At 39.4% G+C, this 19,695-nt stretch overlaps 1 protein-coding gene across 1 annotated transcript in view; it reads right to left on the bottom strand.

Moving 5' to 3' along the window:
• The window catches only part of PCNX2 (pecanex 2), a 162,162-nt gene that overhangs the window by 105,487 nt on the left and 36,980 nt on the right, over positions 1-19,695 (bottom strand). Inside the window, exons 9-14 of the mRNA XM_050893555.1 lie at positions 17,853-17,988; positions 14,520-14,662; positions 12,982-13,135; positions 12,853-12,885; positions 5,525-5,696; positions 420-530 (exon numbers count right to left, since the gene is read on the bottom strand). Coding sequence (XP_050749512.1) covers positions 420-530; positions 5,525-5,696; positions 12,853-12,885; positions 12,982-13,135; positions 14,520-14,662; positions 17,853-17,988 — 749 coding nt within the window. The remainder of the gene's footprint in view (positions 1-419; positions 531-5,524; positions 5,697-12,852; positions 12,886-12,981; positions 13,136-14,519; positions 14,663-17,852; positions 17,989-19,695) is intronic.

Genomic DNA, 19,695 nt, shown 5'->3' with positions numbered 1-19,695 from the left:
ACGGGCTTTGTTTAATCTCTGAAATAACACCAGAAAAAAAGTCACACATCCAATATCTTGTGAACTTGCCTTACTATGGAACAATTTTTTTATTTTTTAAACGGAGTTTTAACAGAAAAAATTTTTTAAAGTTTTTCTTTTTTGTAAATATAGTAAAGATTCACATCAGACATGGCAGGAAAGAGCTCTCTGATGTCAACCACATTTTGCAGCCTACAGTACAACTTGTATACAACTTTTCAAAAGAAAAAAAGAAATCTAATCAAGGAGGTCTTATTAGTATTCACCCCACTGTTACATGAATACCATTAGCTGTTTGAGCTTTAACATGCACTGTGCTTTAAAACATGCAATAATACACTCTAATCTAACGTTATAAGCCCAGAAAGGGATAGCTCAGGCTGCAACTGGCTACTTACCAGAACCACCAAAAAGCAACATGTCTATTTGCTCCAAAAGATATATACAGAAGGTGTTGATTTGAGGGAAAAGACCAAGAAGAGAAATTGCAGGAAAACAATATAAAAACACTAAAGAAAAAAAGAAGATGTAAGTTAGAACAGTCATACATCTCAATGTATGGAGAACAGAGAAACATGCATCATACCAGAATAAGAAGTTGTTGCAATAAATTCTGAAGTACTCAAGTGAGCATACCTTAACCTTAGCAGCAACGATTACACTTTCCTTCTCACATATTCAAAATAAATTATGCTATTTTACACGTAAGAAACTAAAGCTCAAAGGTTAACTTTAAGCTTTATTTTGGATAAAAGCAGTGGCAGAAAAAACAGCATTATGTAGCCTCCTTACTGCTTCTCAAATACTTTCAAAGTTATATTTGTTCTATTTAAAGTACAGAAATTTTAATTTGCAGACTTTGGAACTTCCTCCTTGAATCCGAGATGGTTCAAGCACAGGTATAACAATTCAATATAAACAAACAAAAAATTTTTTAATGGCTAAGATCCTAAGTATCTTGGCTATCACAGTATCCTGCCTCTGCCAGCAATCAACAGCAGACACTTAAAGCAGCACATAAAAATGGGACAAATCTACAGTGAAACTTCCCCAGAATATTTCCCCAGCTTCCAGCAGGATGGACCTTGACTTTACTGTTTTTAATGTTCTTTCACTACTGCAAAGAAACTCAGGGGCAAAACCCAGTCTGACATCTTTACATAGTCTCTTTCTAAATGGAAATGCTAATTTAAATGGCTGCCTTACAGTCAAGGAAAAGCAGGAGTCATAATTCCAGTAATTGTGCTGCTAGTCTTATGTTCTGTTCATTTCCAGCTGCTCCTCCTTCCCATCCATTTACTCTTAGCTCCACCCTAGAAAATGCTAAGCACAGTTGTCTAGCAAAGCATCTAAATACACACTTGACCCAAGTCTCCAATACTGTCAGCTTTCAAGGATACATGCACATGTTTAATCATATTCTTACTGCTTCGTTGTACTAGTACCAGAATGTTCTGCATGGTGAAGGAGAGAGATGTGTGTCAGCTACTCTTCCTTGTAAACAAGTATGTATTTGTTAGTTTACATGCTAGGAAGACTGCAGTTTCCTCCTATTCATTCTCATAAAAAGCAAATTAAACAAATCACTAGTACAACTTATTCCCCTTCCCACCCCAGTCAAATTCTAAGAAGGTAACAATAGGATTTGTGTTCTTTGTTGAATGCTAATTTCACATTTTACTCCCAGCTCCTCTTACTAATGTATCTTGTGCTAAAATAAAACAATACATCGAGTTTGATCTGACAGCTTTTATCTTCACCGTATTATACACTACTGCTATCTGATATTGTAAATCTTGCTGAGGAAGTCAAACACAGGAGAAAAAAATGACACACTCAAGTGTTAAACAGAGACAGGGCTCACTTAAGTATACTTGCATTCACAATGCACCCTTCATCACGACTTCCTGCCGCTGGCACAAATTATACATATGTAAGAACATGAGGAAACACTGTCTTCTCAATCTTTTACACGCAAATGCCGTAATTAATCTCCTCTTTCTTTACGACTCTGCTCTTCTTTTAGATATTCCACCAAGCCATACCAAGCCGAGCAAGGACCATTCTTGAAGACAGACAATGGCATGACAGCAAACTGCCCAGCAGGCCACGTGGACTTGCCATGGGATCAACTATCCCAAAAACTCACTGCTGAAACTCACAGGAGATCTGTTCCTTGGGCAAAGGACTTGCTGAACTGCCAGAACTCATCTTAGACTACTGACTTACAGTCCAAACGACTGCCTTTGCTGTAGCAACCTGAGAAAAAGCTGAGTAAGAGCAGGGAACGGAAGGACAAGACCAGAGGCGTTATCCTGTCAGTACACCAAAATATACAGGGGTGAACGTAAACAAGGAGGGAAAAGTTGGTTGACTACAGCAATGTCCTCACCTCACCCTCTCTATTAATACCTTGAATAATCCTAACAACTTCTTTACCTAAGGTAGCTTTGTTTATCTCATCCTGCACAAAGGAGCATACCACAAAGGAAAATAAACAGTTGTCACTTACAAAAGGATTGAATTTAGGAGCAGTAGTTTCCCTTGTGGGAGGCAGACAATAAAAGTAACTGATGAATCAGTTGGAATTGCATTATGAATTCCAGAGAGAATTTGTTTAACCATCACACATTTCCATATAGAACAACACCTTTAAGAGCTGGACCACTAAGATGCTGATGTGAGCTGCTGGCATTTAACACTGCAGTTCAAAGGTTTCCTCTAAACGAGTAGCTACCTGGTAAGCGTAGGAGGAAAACACAAATTTTGACTTTGGAAACTTTGGGTCTTTTGAGAAATGTAGACTGGTAACTCAGTGGCAATGTCACCGCAAACATTTTAGAAGTTTAGAAAACTATTATTTAAAAAAAAAAAAGATATATCTGAGTAGTAGTCCATTTGCCATGTAATAATACATACTTTTACACAGGCAAAAAAAAAAAGTGTTATTTCAGTGAGAAATAGCCTTTTTGTTCCCCCCTCCTGAACATAGTAGAGGATAACATTCACAGAGGCTTTCTTCCCCTGACAGAAGCTCAGTCATTGCTGAAAGTAGCAGGCAGAGGACTTGCTATCACAAAATTTTGCCACCACCTGATATTTACTCTTCTGAGATGTCTGTCAAATAATTTCACTCACCCGCCTAATGCTTAAATGGTTTCATCACAAAAACTATCATACATTAAGCGTGGAACTACTTTTGTCACTAACGACACCTGTAGCACCCAGTGACTGAGGTTGGCTCTGTCTCTGCCCTTACTTGCACTACATATGTTAATCTAGCAAAAAGGTCAACTGAAATAAGGAATTCAAGATGAAAACCATAGTTAGAATGAATTAAAGCCATGATCCTCCAACTAATATAAATCAATAGCAGAACCACCATCAATTTAAAATAAAACGCAATCAGATCCTAAATAGATTGCTTGCAAAGAAATAGACCTGTTAAAAACCATGTTTCTTAAGTAATTAGGTTACACATCTAACAAATTTCCACTGATTTTCTTTTATAACCTTGTTTCAAGACTTTTATCATAGTATGCTATGCAGCATCACATTAGTTCCTTGGTAAGTCCTTTCTATGATTTCCATCACTTTAACTTCTTACCGTAGTAAACATCTGAAATAGAAGACTTTTCCTTTCCTCGGTATTTGTAATGTATAGTCAAAAATCTCTTGATTTCCCAACATATCAACTCTGAATACTACCACAAATTATGAGTAAAATATAAATTAAAAAGTCACCATATGATGACAAATCAATAAAGAGATATCAAAAATACCTAGCAAATAGGCAAACATGCAAAACAATAGCAACACTTCATTGGTATTCAGTGGGGCCAACTTCCCTCCTTATTTTTTTGCCCAAAACAAATACTTCTATACCTTCAGTGTCTAAGGGAATCGATACTCAAAGTGCAGCAAGATGCTGGAGGATGCCAGACTGCCATGGCTTACACAAATAGCTGCACTGTGAACACCTGCAAGGATTCATGGCAGCCAGAAGTTGGGACTCTCATAGAGACAAAGCAAGGAACAGCCAAAGCGTGGCACCAAATATCACTTGAAAGATATACCTTGGCAAAACAAGAACAGGGGACAAGTAAAGGGAAATGGTTTCTTCTCCCTCTCCTGTTAAGCAGATGCCAGCTGGGGAGATAAGCCTGTATCTCCTCTCTCCCCCATCCCCTCCAGGCTGTTTCAAGAACCTGCTCTGCCATCTCTTTTGAGGCCAGCCAAAATTAGCACATTTATAACCACACTTTGTTTTCTTATACTGGTTGCTATAGTTTTTCATTTATCTCTATCCCAAGCGTCATTTAAGATTCTTGTTGAATTATTTATCAGCATTTTTACTGTTCACCTTTGACAGGCAGAGAAAATAAGATGTAAGAAGAAACTTTAATGAGACCAAAGGAAAGTAATGAAAGAAGCTAATGAAAATAAGTGAGATGCAAGTCTTCATTATTCCCCTGTTTCTGGTGAGAAGGACTGGGAGTCAATGAACCCATATAAAGGGCCAGAAGGCTTTCCTAAAAATTCTATTTCTTTCAGGCAGTAATAGCTTGACTTGAGTATAGCAAAAAGCAAGTACAACAGTCACAGGTGAACAAAGACCTCAAAGGTCATACACTCTGTATCACAAAGTTTTTTCCTCTACTACAATAGGTTTTGCTGGTTCTAAATTCACAAACCAATGGGTCGTCTTTGGTACACTACGACAGCTCTTGGGAAGTTTTCACAACTTTTACAGTAAACTTTAACTTTTCTACTTCATACCTAACAGTGTTGCACTACTTGACCTGAGTCCAGTTCAGCACTCGTATCTGTGACACAACTAGAGCGGCATCACAGTTACAGGCTGCAAGTGTGTAACAGGAAGAAGTGTCCTGACAGAACAGGGTATTTCCAGCTGTAGCCACTCCAAATTAGTGCCAAAGGATCAACAGTCCCATTTTGGGGCAATATCTGAATGTCCTCAGCCACCTCAGAACATGATTCCAGAAGGAAACAGGTTGGAAGAGCTACTGCGGAGTGGCCGCTCCACACTAACTCATCACATGGACAGTAAGATTAAACTAAACCAAGAAAAAGTGTGTTCTTCATGAGCGGAACAATGTCCATCTGAGGACTTGGCACAGATTAGCTTCCAGGCATTAAATTTAAAACTCTGCTTATTCTGCAGTAACTGCTCCACACAGACAAGCCCTTACAAAGATTAACTGCATTTCACAGATGATGTCTTTTGCTAATAACATCAGTGACTGTTAGTTTTCTATAGAGACTTTTCTATGAGCCTCATTTCATTAAGAACTCCTTTTACGTGAGGGAAGCTTGCCAGCTGCCCCCCGCCCCCGTCTTAAGTCATTCCAAATGTTTCTATCAATTTGACTTAGAATTGTGCCTCCATAAACATGTGTTTGATTGCCAACATGGGAAAACACAGACTTCCCCAGCTAAAGCTTAATTCATCTTTACAGTCCTAGGAAAAACATTGACTCACCTATTACATGGTCTCTGGCTGACTGGAGAGATCTAGGCGAAAAGAGCTTCAAGCCATACATTGTATAAACTGGAGGATTTGTGTCTTTAGATCCAGCATCCAGCAGCAAAATAAGGCCACACAATATACAAAAATATACAGGTCTGCTGTAGGTTATGATTTTATTGTGCCCCTGGAAAAAAAAAAAAAAGAAAAAAGTGTTTGAATTTTGCATTCATTCTCCTACTGCGTGCACTGCATTAAACTGGAGAGAGGGTCAGGAGTCAGATAAAATATTTTAATGACTTATACATACTAATTAATAATAAAAATGTTACAAGGTATTTTATCTTCTCCAGAGGAGACTTTCAAAATGCACAAAAAGCAGTTAAGACTAACTCCAGCAATCATTTATGCTTTTGGAAATCTAACCTTCTGGATCTTTCAAAACACACTAATTGCAGAAGTCATCATTTTTATGGAGAAAAATATACTCAATCTGTCTGAACCTTTCTTTTCAACAGAAAAAGACTTTTTCTCTATGTGACTTATTTTAATGAATGTCTGCTTCAGGTAGCTTGGCTTTTTTTTTTTTCTTTGTGAAATAGAAAATTAATTTTTAATTGCATCCTGGGAAGTAAAAAAATAGTAGAGCACCTCCTAGGTGCAGTGTGAGGCATGGAGATTGATTTTTTGCACCAATATAATTCAATTTTTTTGTTGATTTGAACCACTTGACAGCAAAATAGTGTCCCTCCTGGAGGGGGTGACACTCATCAGCAGTTTCTGGTCTCTCTCTCATGCAGCACTTTGAAATGATGATCCAAAGGAATTAATACATGGAAGGATCCTTATCTTACGTCTTTCATACACATCTCTCTTACAATTGATTTGCACTAATCCTACAAAACACTGCTGTGGGGCTGTGGGCCAGGGAGAATAGCAGACGCTTAAGAAAAATCTTAATAGTTCTCCTGGTAGCAAGCTTAAGGATAAGAAAGACATTTTAAACACTGGTGAGTCAAAAGATTCCTTGAGTGTGAAAAGCCAGGAGCGAAGTGACAAGGATTCAAGTTTGCCTTGCATAAAGCTGCTGTGAAACTGTTCTTATTTGTAAAATATAACTTAAGTGAGTATAATAAAAGATCATTTCTTTTTTGAGTCTACTTACTGATTTGAAACAGCAGCCGTACTTGCTTGGCTGCCAGCCAGGCTTGTATGTTAGCATCACTATTAACTGATCTGTACTCTCTTTTGGGATCAATCAGTTAACAAGGTGGCAGATTGCAGGGACCTAGCGGGCTTATATCGCACCTCACATCCGTGGAACATGAATCAAGTCAGACTGACAAATCCTAGCTGTTTAATCAGAGTTTCAGTTTTACTAATGCCTTATTTTTTTTTAAATAGGACACATGTCCGTGAAAAAAATCAAAGGAGAATTAGAAAGAAAAGTCTGACTTAAAAATTCACTTAAAATATTACTTTCTGGCTGTTTTTAAACTTCAGTTCATTTCTCTTAAATATGAGCTGTGCCTTAGGAAAAGAAACCAGTAAGTATTGCATCTAAACAGTTGCTTAATGATTTATATCCCGATGTGCACTCCAGACCAAAGTCTATTTTATCGTGATGTTACATTCTAGTCTTATCTCTTGAATTACGGAACCCAGGTTTTATCTTTGCATGGCAATTATTTGAAGGCAGTCGGGTAAGACAGAGTTGATGACTAGAAGTCCAGAGGTTTAGCTCCACACACCTTTCAGTTCCAAGCAGAACACTGACATGCTCAACTAGGTTTACAGTGTACATTTAACTCTTACTTCTAAAGTAGTTCACGGTGTGCTGGGTGAAGAACTGGCTGAAGGGCAGAGCTCAAAGAGTTGTAGTGAACAGGGCTACATCTGGCTGGTGACCGGCCACCAGCGGTGTTCCTCAGGGCTCAATTCTAGGGCCAGTCCTGTTCAATGTATTTATCAACGATCTGGATGCAGGAGTTGCATGCACCATTAGCAAGTTTGCTGACGATACCAAACTGGGAGGTGCTGTTGACTCTCTTGAGGCACAGGAGGCCTTGCAGAGGGATCTAGATAGATTGGAGCATTGGGCTATGATTAACGGGATGAAATTTAACAAGTCAAAATGCCGGATTCTGCACCTAGGACAGAGTAACGCTGGGCACAAGTATAAATTGGGAGAGGAGTGGCTGGAGAGCAGCCCTGCAGAAAGGGATCTGGGGGTGCTGGTTGACAGCAGGCTCAATATGAGTCAGCAGTGTGCCCTGGCAGCCAAGAGGGCAAACCGCATCCTGGGGTGCATCAAACCCAGCATAACCAGCCGGTCAAAAGAGGTGATTATCCCGCTGTATTCAGCGTTGGTGCGGCCTCACACCTTGAACACTGTGTGCAGTTCTGGGCCCCACAACTTAAGAAGGATGTTAAGGTCCTTGAGTGCGTCCAGAGGGCGGCAACAAAGCTGGTGAAAGGGCTGGAAGGAATGTCCCATGAGGAGTGGCTAAGGACTTTGGGCTTGTCTAGTTTGGAGAAAAGGAGGCTGAGGGGTGACCTCATGGCTCTCTACAGCTTCCCAAGGAGGGGAAGTGGAGAGGGAGGTGCTGCTCTCTTCTCCCTGGTATCCAGTGATAGGACGCATGGGAATGGTTCAAAGCTGTGCCAGGGGAGGTTTAGATTGGACATTAGGAAGCATTTCTTTACCGAGAGGGTGGTCAGACACTGGAACAGGCTTCCTAGAGAGGTGGTCGATGCCCCAAGCCTGTCAGTGTTTAAGAGGCATTTGGACAATGCCCTTAACAACATGCTTTAACTTTTGGTCAGCCCTGAATTGGTCAGGCAGTTGGACTAGATGATCATTGTAGGTCCCTTCCAACTGAAATAGTCTAGTCTATTCTATTTAAATCACTCTTACCATGCTAACAATAATAATGCTAGTTAGGATTGAGGAAGCAGCTTTCAAAGGCTGTCTGAACAGCCTGCAAAATGTGAGTAAATACTACCTTCCCTATTTTTCAGGTGGCGGTGGGGAATGAGACAAAATCCTGAAAAGGAAATCTTGCCTACTATCGGATCAACAGGAGCAAAACAATGCAGCAGCGATGCACTCAGAAGGACACGGGCTGCACAGCTGTCACACTGCTTGGGATGCACTCAAGCTGAATGAGCTTCCCAGAGCACAACAAATACTCCCAGTCCCCACATCCGGGGAACAGGCAACACAAGAAAGAGGAACTGCTCCGAGTGTTAGTGCTGTATTTCACCGTCAGTTACATCCTTTGTGTGAGGGGGATTATTCGGGACAGGATTGGTTTGAGGCCAACAGTGAACACCTTTTAGGACAGAGAGGATCACTGGGATGGTGCATCACCTGCTGAAAGCCACAGCCAAGGGATGGCTCTTTTCAAGGTTTTAGAAACAAAAAAAAGAGGCAAAGCCCTCTTGTGCCTGCCACTGACAGGTCAAGCTAGGCAGCCCTTCACCAAAATGGACACGAGGCAGTGCAACTTATCAACAAGTTATTTAGATATTAAGGGCTCATTTTCTTCTACTAGACAAACTCATCAAATTTTGACATGCAAAACTGATTTCATCCTGGTGAAACTACTCCACTCTACATTCTCCTTCAGAAGAATTTAAATGATGAAGCAGGATTCCTTTTATATTTTACATTTCATTGTTGAACAATTGTTTTTTTCTCCGCTGATAAGAAATTCAGTGAAAACTCTTCCTTTCCCTAAGTCTGCCAAAAAATGTCACTGACTTTTTCAGGTCCGTGTTTCTCATGAATATGTTTCAGAAACATATTCACATCCTACAAACACAGCACCAGTGCATCTCATATTTTGATAAAAATGTTAAGATTTTCAAAGCTAGAATAATTTCACAACCACTTCCATTTAGTAAAATAGCACTTTTGACTGCAAAGCATTTTGATGGGGAAATTTCAGAAAGATCTAATGATTTTTTTTTGTTTGTGGGTGCACACATGCAAGAGGAAAAAGAAGGCTTTATATAAAGAGAAAAGTGTGTGTGCTCAGTTCTACAGAAAAGCTTACAGGGACAAATTAAAAATACTTCTAAAGTGTCTTATGGGTTTTATGAAACTGCCTATGGTAGCTACCCCACTGAGCTAGCTATCTGCTTTGGCAGGTAATGGGGCTGAGACAATGAAGTTATGCAAGCGATTCTGTAAATCTTATTAAGAGCATGACTGCAATCTTTCAAAGCTCAAATGCCTTTGTAAACCTGAGCTAGATCCTGAGCTATATAGGTGTCTTATGAGGGACTTACAGACAAGCTCTCATGATCCTTCTATATAGCCATTTACTACAGACACAGCCTTTATTGCCCAATCTGCTGCTGCCTCTAACCGATATCAAAAAACTCTGTAGTCAAAGACACTTGTCTAAAACCTTGAAATGTACATAACAAGGATCTCTTGGATCCCTGAATTTAATACCCTGCAGTCACTGGCACCTCCCTTATATTCTGCTGTTAATAAACTCATACAACTCCCACTTGGGATGGACTTTATTTTCTTCTCTCCACCACTCCAGTGAGGAGGCTGTTCCCGAATTTCACCATCCCAGAAGCACGTACCCCTGTGTGAAGGGCAACTTCCCAGCCACCAGCTCCCAACGGACCAGAACTGGAAAGGCTAAAGCACAGGCTGACAGGAAAGTTAGGCTCTCATCTTGTAGGAGGCAACTGTACTAAACCTGCAGCTACAATAAATGCCAGTAGCCAGCATTAGCTGTAGAACCTTACCAACTTAAACACCAAAGCTAATCAAAACAGAACTATTATCACAACTCAATGAGTATAAACGAATAGAAAATTCAAAACATTAGCTGAGTTAGGTTCTCTGTATACTGAAACTCATCCCTTACCACAGTGAGATTATACAGACAATACACAGTGTTCAACTCAGAGACCCTAGCTGTCACAGCATGGTATGGAGGTAAGAAATAATCCTATCTCCAACAGAATTGTACCAGACTACCAGACTTTATAGGGTTTAGTCAGCCAGCTCTTCCTCAACACCAGGAAGTGAATACACTGGCACTCGGAAGGAGCTCAGAACAAAAGCTTATGCATCCCTAGGCACCGTGCTTTCTGAATTCACTGGATGGTATTTTAAAGCAGAGTCTTTCAAAATGATATAGGCTAGAGATGACAAAGTCACCTCAAACAGTAACAAAGTCTGCATGTGAGACATAGGGAAGAAGTTTGGGACCTCCTTGGCAGGCATGGATAACAAGGCATTAGCAGCTACTCATGGATCCAAGAATAGAAATTAATTCAGTGTGCAAATCTGTGGCTTGCAATGGTTTGTTTCACACTGAAAAATCTCATCTGCATTTTCATTCATGGACATGGTCCTGATCATTCTTTAATCCCTCTGCTGTTCTGCATCCTTACATTAACATCAAGAGATGTTATTCTCTAATTTTAATGTAGTCCCATGAATTACGAAACAGTACATGGAGTATCTTTTCTCGCCTTCTTGTTGTCTTATTTTTGTGGTGCTCACTAGCTCAAGCAAGCCTTGACAAATATCTATTGTGTTAAAAAGATATAATGTAGAAACAGTTAATCTTCTATTTTAATTTGATCTATAATGCCTCCCACCTTTAAAACCCTCTATGGAAAAACTCTCTAAATTTTATTTCCACTGGAGTTCGTATGGTGCACCAAAAAGTTTGCAAGAAAACATCCCTGAAAGTTTTAGAATAGCATATGGAAGATGGGAATACACCTGTTCTTACTTTGCTACACTGCTGCATGACTTACAGAATACAATATGGTGAATAATACTTGTAACAGTATTGTGGGAGTCTGAAATGCAAACCTGGATTCTGCACAAAAAATGTTCTGTTTAAACTTCATGAGCTAATTTGTCTTTAATACTATTAAAAAAATTGGGCTAGATAGGTTTATAATGAAGTTTTGATTAAACTGTTTGCCACCCACTTTAAACAAATGTACACATTACTAATATCTGAATAAGTGCAACCTATTTGATTACAGTTCACATTATTATGTCTAGACACATGCTAGTTGAACTGACAAATAATATTATTTCAGTCCCCAAAAAACCCAACTTTTCACTGAGGTAGGAATATTCCTTTAAGGTATTGAAAATATTACCCTACAATGCGTAAGTTGCTGTTTATTATTCCCTACTTTTTATGCAGACAGATATTTCCTGTGAATGCATTATGACCAACAATACCATAAGTTCACCCTGTAATAACTGGCATGGAAAAGAAACTAAGAATCTTCTGAAATCCATCTCAGTGAAATGTGTAGCATACACTTGTAAATAACCTCAATTTCAAGTTCAGCCTGTATTTCTAGCCTCTGAACTGACAAAAATAATTGCTCCCTGCCAAACAGAAATGATCCAGCAGACCTGCAGTTTTCAACATGCTGTTTTTGAACCCTGAGAGAAGAGAGGGGGTCCTCAAAAACATTCAAATAGCTAAATAAGAAACGTGAGCAACTAAGCAGCCGGCGTAAAAGCAAGCAAGGGACCTTGTGACTACTGAAATGCCTTCCGAGATCCGCAAATCAAAAACGCTGAGACACTGTGACAGGTGGAGGGGTCAGGTTGCAGTTGTAGAATGATGCTCCTAAACCAGTCCTATAGTAAGGACAGACTCGGGAAAGGAACTAGTTCTTTGCAAGGTGGTTATCACTGTCAGCTCAGTTTCTCAGATATACTCAACAGACAAATAGCAACCAGCAGAGATCCTTACAGCCTGCATTCACCCACAGATTTGGCTATTTCTTCAGGACACAAGCACAGAAACCATGACCATATTATAACAAAGGGAAGACACCTGTGCCATTTGATCAGCTAATACTACTATTGAGAAATACATCTGCAATACCAGATTTAAAAAAAAAAAAAAATCAATCCCCAATCTCAAAAAAAAAAAAAAAAAGATTTGAAGACCCAACCGACCAATGACTGAGCTGCTAATCTGGAACTTCTGCTGTTTTCAGTCACTGTTTCTAAAGGAAAGCAAAGAAAACGCTTGTCTGATGCCACAGGACTGAACTTCAGCAAACTAGTCCAGATGCATTTGTTTTTACTGCATATTTTAGCTTAAAGAAAAAGCACTTTTCTAATAGCAGTGATAAATTCACATAGCTTAAAATTAATTAAACATAGTACCAAGTCTCAAAATCACAGACATCATCTTGCTCATTTTCATAAATCACCTAGAACAGCAAACCACTTATACCTGTGTTTCACTGAACAGTCAACTGTCTCACAGTACACAAGTGATAATAAAGGAGAAAGACTTGTTCTACTGGCCAAGACTTACATGTATTGGTGAAGCAGGATCAGGCTGAACGCTCTAAAAACAAAACAGAAAAAAAAGTTTGCTTACAGGATTTTGCCTTCATAGAAGTTAGAGGAGAATTCCGCAATTGGATATGAACTTGTGTCCTACCTTTAGGAGAGAATACTGGCAGCTGGCCATCACGAGACAGAACAACAGAACCCAAATGTCTTTACAGAAGCCTTGATTCAGAGTCAGGAATCCAAGAAGTGAAACGAGAACTACTAGAAGGACAGCAAATACATTCTCCTTTATATCTTCTGTCCTATGTGAATAAAAGTGTTAATACTTATATATTCTTTAGAGCAAGGCGGGTCCATTTGCAGCTGGTATGAACTGTCAGTGCTGGAGCTATCAGAATTTACAGGACCTGAGGTTTTGCTCCCAAAACTACATTTCCATGTTCAAACGTATTTCACTCCCATGCCAAAGACCTTACCCACTATGATAGCTAAAACGTATAGAAAAAAGGCATATGCAGTGAAGTTCAGCACCCTCCAATCTCACCTCCCAAATAGAATTCCACAGTGGAGCTGATTTGAATGTAGGTAAGTGTACGTTTATTTAAAAAAAACCAAAAAACCACAAAACCAAAACCAAACCCAAACTAAAAAACAAACCACAAAAAAACCAACCAACACCCAAACACTTTTAAATGAGGAAATAAGGCATTCTTTTAATGAAAAATATATGTCTGACAACAAAGAATTAGATGAAAGACCAAATTTGTCATCTGATGGTTCATTCGTTTTATCTGTTCTATTAGACCATGGAAGCCAAGATAAAAAACAATGTTAATATTCAGGCTATAACAAAAGAGCTTATCAGCAGATGCTTTCCATGCAATTGAAACACAGAGATAAGACACCACAGATAAGTAAGTATCTGCTCTGGACCTAAGCTCCCTGGCTATATAGCCTGATTTCTGCAGCACGTAAAACTGTCATCTGAAATTTCTGCTGTGGAGCTCATATTAACATATATGGCATAGCACCCACCCAAAAGGAGAGACAGGAGAGCCAGCAGCCATTAGGTATGTAGGCTAACATGTTTGAAGGTCCTAGTAGTCCGGCAGATTACCATGTGAGGTCTAATAGCAAAGGGTACTGCCTGAAGAGTTGATGCCAAATGAAACTGAGGGACTAGAAAAAAGAGAGATGCCAAGACAAGAAGTTTTCTCTAAACAAATAAACCTGAACTGGAACAGAGGGAGCAGCTGAAAGATCTCCTGAATATTACTCTATAAATTTTTTTTTTTTTTTAAAGATTGGAGTACTTGGTTTACAATAACCTGGGACACTTCCACTTCTGTATTTTTGCACAAAAACCTGATTTTCTCTTGAGAAAAAACTCAGAACCATTGATCCAACAGCTGAGAGTCAAATTAAAGATTAGTCTACAGGCCTGGTGCTCACATGAATCAAAGTCTCTGCTTGAAGACGAAGCGTAGCAAGAATCACCAAAACCAGCCCTGAAGAAAAACGTTTTCTTCAACTTAAAGCAAACAAGCATCTATCTACTCAACCTGAATATAAGACACTAATATAGTGCTCACTTTTTCCATCTCTAGTGGTCTGCATTGCTCTATGTGCATGTGGAGCCACCCACTGTAACACTACATAGAGTTGCATTAAAAAATAAAAGCTTACCTGTCCAACAATGCCAACAAGGTAAGACGATCATACCAGACTTTAATCCATTTGCCAGGGAATATAATAAATCTGTAAAACTGCCTGTTCAGTTTCCGTTGTGCTGAAGAACATGAAGAATCCTCAGGGTCCTGGCTGGGTTGCTTTAAAAACAAACAAACCAGAAATACACAAAACTTTCACATTAACATATGGCTGCCAGCAAAACAGGTGTTTAAAAAGCCAAATTTACATGAAGTTTCAGATATTTTTTTTTCCCCTAAAAGGGATAGTGGGAGCATACTTTTTTTTTTCATTTTAAATTAGAAACAAAAATATCACACCAGCTTAATTATTGCAGATGGACAGAAGCTATATGAATTGTGGACCTCAACAGTGATAATATGCTTTAAACATAAATACTAAATATTCATTTAAAAAATAATTATTTTTTAGTCCTGATCCACTGCTTGTCTAAAGTTTCTTTTTCAAGATTTTTCCATGCGTCAGGCTAATTACAGCACAACACAAAACCACACACGATAGGACAAATCTTTGTTTTTAATCAAAAAAATCAAGTAGGCTTTAAGGCCTAGAGGTATGACTTATCAACTCTCCTTCCAGAACACAGCTTTGTTTATCTTTCCTGAGATGCTTCTAATACCACATCAGGTGTGCATCCTCAAGAACAGCAAGGAGAAAAAAAATTGCAAACAAGCACAAACAGCATAAACATCACTAGTTTAAGAGTCTCTAATCTTACCATCACAATCATAAATCCATCCTTTTGAATATTGCTTTTGTCAGATTCTAAGGCCTTTTCTTCTTGTCTGTTTGAACTACAGCATTTCAGATCTCCTCCAACTCTACACCTGCACTCCTTCACCAACACTTGTGGGCAGGGAGGCTTATCTACAGACCATCAGCCAAGCCTGCAAAGCTAGACAACAGAACAAAAAAACCTCTGCAAAGTAGTGATTTCTTTCCAAGCTACACCAATAATTGATTTGGGGGAGACACACACCGACTTATTTTTCTTTCAAGAAGAATTTGAGATTTCTAATCAATGTAAAGTCTAGTGGTTTTCAACTTCCTTCTAGCCCCCCCATCATTAAAGATAATTAATCAACATTAGATAACAAATATACCTATTGTGGAACTCTAAGCAATGTTTACGTTAGAATTATTTGTGTTAGATTAACTTTCCTAGTGAGAGAAGGGGATTTCTGTGTGAAGTAATCGATCACCTTCTTGAATTGTAACTGTCAGCAAAACATTTTTTTAAACAACCTGTCCACCTGCACAAAAGAATTGTTAAAATTTTCTCTCAGATTATTGGAATAATTTCTAATCTTCACTTTCCAGGAAAAGGAATTTTACACATAATTTACATGTGACAATGTATTGCTGTGTGTCAGCTGGGAACCAACTCATTGATGGCCTCAGTCTGCTGGCAAACATGAGGTAAAACAGGCTAGCTTAAGCTTTGGAGAAAGAAATTCAAGTTTATGCATTTCATCTCATGTCTCCAATTGACTAGAAGTGTACATCCACGCAGTGCCGGGTAGCTCAGCCGCTATCAGCGCAGGACAGTAACTCACTCATGTTTCTGAGCATTCAGACATGCAAGGGGATGCCAGGTTGTTCGGCATTCTTTCATTTATTAACAATTCCAAGTAATTTAAAGCTGTGGGACTGATTGCAATCCTTTCACCATGCTGATTTTAAAATCTAAAAGCAGTTTAGGTACTCCAAATTTTAATATTTTTATTACCACTTTTAAAAGTTGCTTAATTATGGAGTTGGGGCATTTTTAAAGAAAAAATATATTTTAAAATATTACAGTTGCTAATACTGGCACAGTTTTGTTTCTCTTGGGTCCTATTTCGCAACAGAAAGTAATGTGAAACTCAATCAACTCCAATCATTAACTTCACTCATCTAATCTAGATTGCTTACTATAACTAAATTTAAAAAAAAAAAAATCAAAATGGTGGCAGAGTCCATTAAAAACACCTGAGGCTCTGATTGTTTGGTCCTCAGAACAGCTTAACACATATTTAACTGAGCGCATAAGTGAACATTTTGGCTCCTGAGAAACTGCAACATTTGGATGAAGTCCATTACATGAGGCTTGCAGTACTTGGGCTGGAGTCAGATTTTGGAGCTGCATTTGGGAAACTCTCTGACTAGCCCTGAGCAAGTCACTTAGTCTAATTGTGCCTCCTATCAAAAAAGGGCTTATAAAAATTAACTTCATAAATTTATATGGTGTCAGAGACAGCCTGAAACTCTAGCTTCATTGAAATCAATGACAAAACTTTTCCTGACTTACATAGGCTCATAATTTCATGTTTAATAAAAAAAATTCAGAAACCAGGAAGTTCTGAAATTACTGCCTGGCCTTGTTGCAAACTTGTTATGTGATCTTGAGCAATATGTCTTACTTCTTAACAGTGCAGTTTTCCCCGGGGGGGGGGGGGAGGGGGGGACAGGGGACAGGACGACAAAACATGATAATTGTTCTCTAATTTACAAGCAGTTTATAAGATTATAAATATCTGGAAAACATCTGAGCCTTTAGATGGAAGTCTCTGCCCAAATCTGAAATACACAATTCAGGACCATTTCCTGGTTTTTAATTTAAAATAGTTCCTTTATATAAGTTGCTTCTAGCTTTAAGTTCCTGTTCAAAATCTAAGATGAAAGATAATTAACTGGCATTCTAAGGTTATTCATAAATATCAAACTAGAATTTGCCATGGAAGAAAAGAGAAGGTTAAAGTTATTATAAAAGGAATTGTAAAAACAGATTACAGCCTTAAGGCATCGGTCACAGACCCCAAACACTGTAAAGTTCAAGTATGTCCACATATTACCATACAAACTGAACTCTGAGGGCCTTTTTCTTTTACCAGCTGCATTGAGGAGGTGGCTTTGACATTCCACAACAGACATCCAGAAGCCTGGTTGCCCGACTGAGAAAAGTGAAACCAGATATGAGGTTTTAGGATAGTAATGAATCTGGAATAAACACTTCATACTATTAAAACATGGTGGTGGTGTCTAAAATCCTAACAGCTGTGTCCTCTTTCTTTCAAATGAAATAAGGCCAAAGATAGAAGATCAACTTTTTAGGTGATGGAGTCTTTAAGTACTCCTCTAGGACACTACTCAGTGTCAGTACAAAGCAGCTGAATTGCATCCATCAACATAAAATACATCTTCTCCCACATGAGCAATACCAGGCAAAGTAGTATAGATAATCAACAAAACTGTCTCAGGAACAAGCCTGCAGCATTTGTTTATAAAGCAGTTTATCAAAATGCTAGAAACTGAGATATTACAATGTACCCGTGGGCTTTCTGAAAGGGTCCTTCGTGCCACCATCAGTAGGAGCTGCTGCTGAAGCGCGCTCGCTGCTTGATCCCCATAAGATGGTTCTTGGCTCTCTGAAGTGGTAGTACTAGAGGAGCTGAACTGTATTTCACTGTGCACAGAGGGGAGAAAGGAAAGAGACTGTTTTAAGAAGCAGTATTTTCCTAGTATTTCTGAAACATTACAAGAGGAAGCCTGTAATTACACTACTGGCTGGCTCACAGGACATGGAGCCTTCCACCTCCCTACCTGAAATCTAGCCCAAGTCCACAAAGCAGTTAACACCCAAATTTAGATACATATGGGCTACTACATTCACCACAGAGAAACAGATACTTCTGTATCATAATTTTTCTCATCCCAAGATGAACATCTACAACGAATCACACTTCAGAAGTGTCTTTTTCTGTCCACTGACAATAATTCAGGTCAAGGGCTGCATACCTACAGAGCAAAACTGCATGGTAGCTACTGCAAAGATCCTGGATTCGCTTTCAAACAAGCTCACTTAGGTACCAAGCTAGTCTGGCCTCACCTGCACCGAACTCGGTGAGTACTAATTTACCCTACCGAGAATTCAGGCTACAAGAACTACTTCTGCTCTAGCAAAATGACAACAGTACATGAGCTAATTTACATAAGGCTAGCTCAGATATCCCCCATACTGAGCATAAACTCACCTGGGGAGGGCCCTGAACAAGATGCTATTTTTTTTTTTCCCCCTGTGTTTACTGCTTTATGTTGTAGATACAGCACTTAAACAGTTTACTTGAGGAAATCTTCTGCACTTACAGCAGCGATACCTGTTGGGTTGCAGAAATGGTGTGCTACCATGACATGACTGACTGGGTCTCAGCAAGAACTACATTGAAATGAAATAATTGTTACTTGGGGAAAAGATCTATTTTGAATATTACTTGCTTATTCTCTTCCAAATGGGGTTTATACATCAGGCACCCTGCTCTGAGCTCATTACCTCCTGGCCTCTGGATTCCTGCCTTGGGCTTTTACTACTTTCACATCTGCATGAGGTGAAAGCACCTTGGTGCTCATGCAAGGTAGTCAATACCTATTGTTCCTATTTTCCATAAAGGAAAGACAAGCAGGAAGAAACTAGAGGAATCTGCCTACAGTCAGCCAGGAAGCCTGTGGCAGGGCAAAGAATAAAACTCTCATCTTGCATAGCCTATGCTTGCCCCCCAAGCCACATTATTGATTTTAGTTAACTCAACCTTCCTTGCCTTTGGGCACCAATTCCCAAAGCCTATCATGTAACACTTGTTAAGCTCGACAAAAGAGGCTTTAAAATTGTGGCTGTCCTGCACATAACTGACTGTTAACTTCAGCTGCAGTGGCCAGTGCTGTGCTGGGATAAGGTTCAATGTCTGGATTACTTAGAAGCAGGGCTGAAGAGTCACACCAACAGCTTGAAATGCACACACTCTCTCCTTCTCCCCTCCAGGACTTGCTAGCTCTGCCTGGACCAACAGGTACACCGGCAGCCTCAGGATGTCACCAGAGGAGCCATCCTGCCTCTGGTCTCTGTGCCAGCTAGTTTAGTTTTTTTAAAGCCTTGATTGCTATCAGGCTTGGGTCCCAGACCTGATATTCACCATCTGCCACTCCAGCAGAGCTATCAGCTGAGTAGAAATGAGAGCACCCCACGTTCCTGACTCTAATGGCTTCCCCTGCACTCCTCACTCCTCCTGATACAGGCAGAAGCATGATCTGCTCCACAGAGTCAGGATGGCTGTCATGTTCCCTTTGGACAGTACTAGGAAACGAGGACTTGGTCCAACACAACCCACTTGATGTCCCA

The sequence above is a fragment of the Gymnogyps californianus genome, chromosome 3 (assembly GCF_018139145.2).
Source record: "Gymnogyps californianus isolate 813 chromosome 3, ASM1813914v2, whole genome shotgun sequence".
In the NCBI taxonomy this organism is placed as follows: domain Eukaryota; kingdom Metazoa; phylum Chordata; class Aves; order Accipitriformes; family Cathartidae; genus Gymnogyps; species Gymnogyps californianus.
The sequence above is the reverse complement of the archived record's forward strand: the minus strand, read 5'-3'. Positions and strand labels throughout refer to the sequence as shown.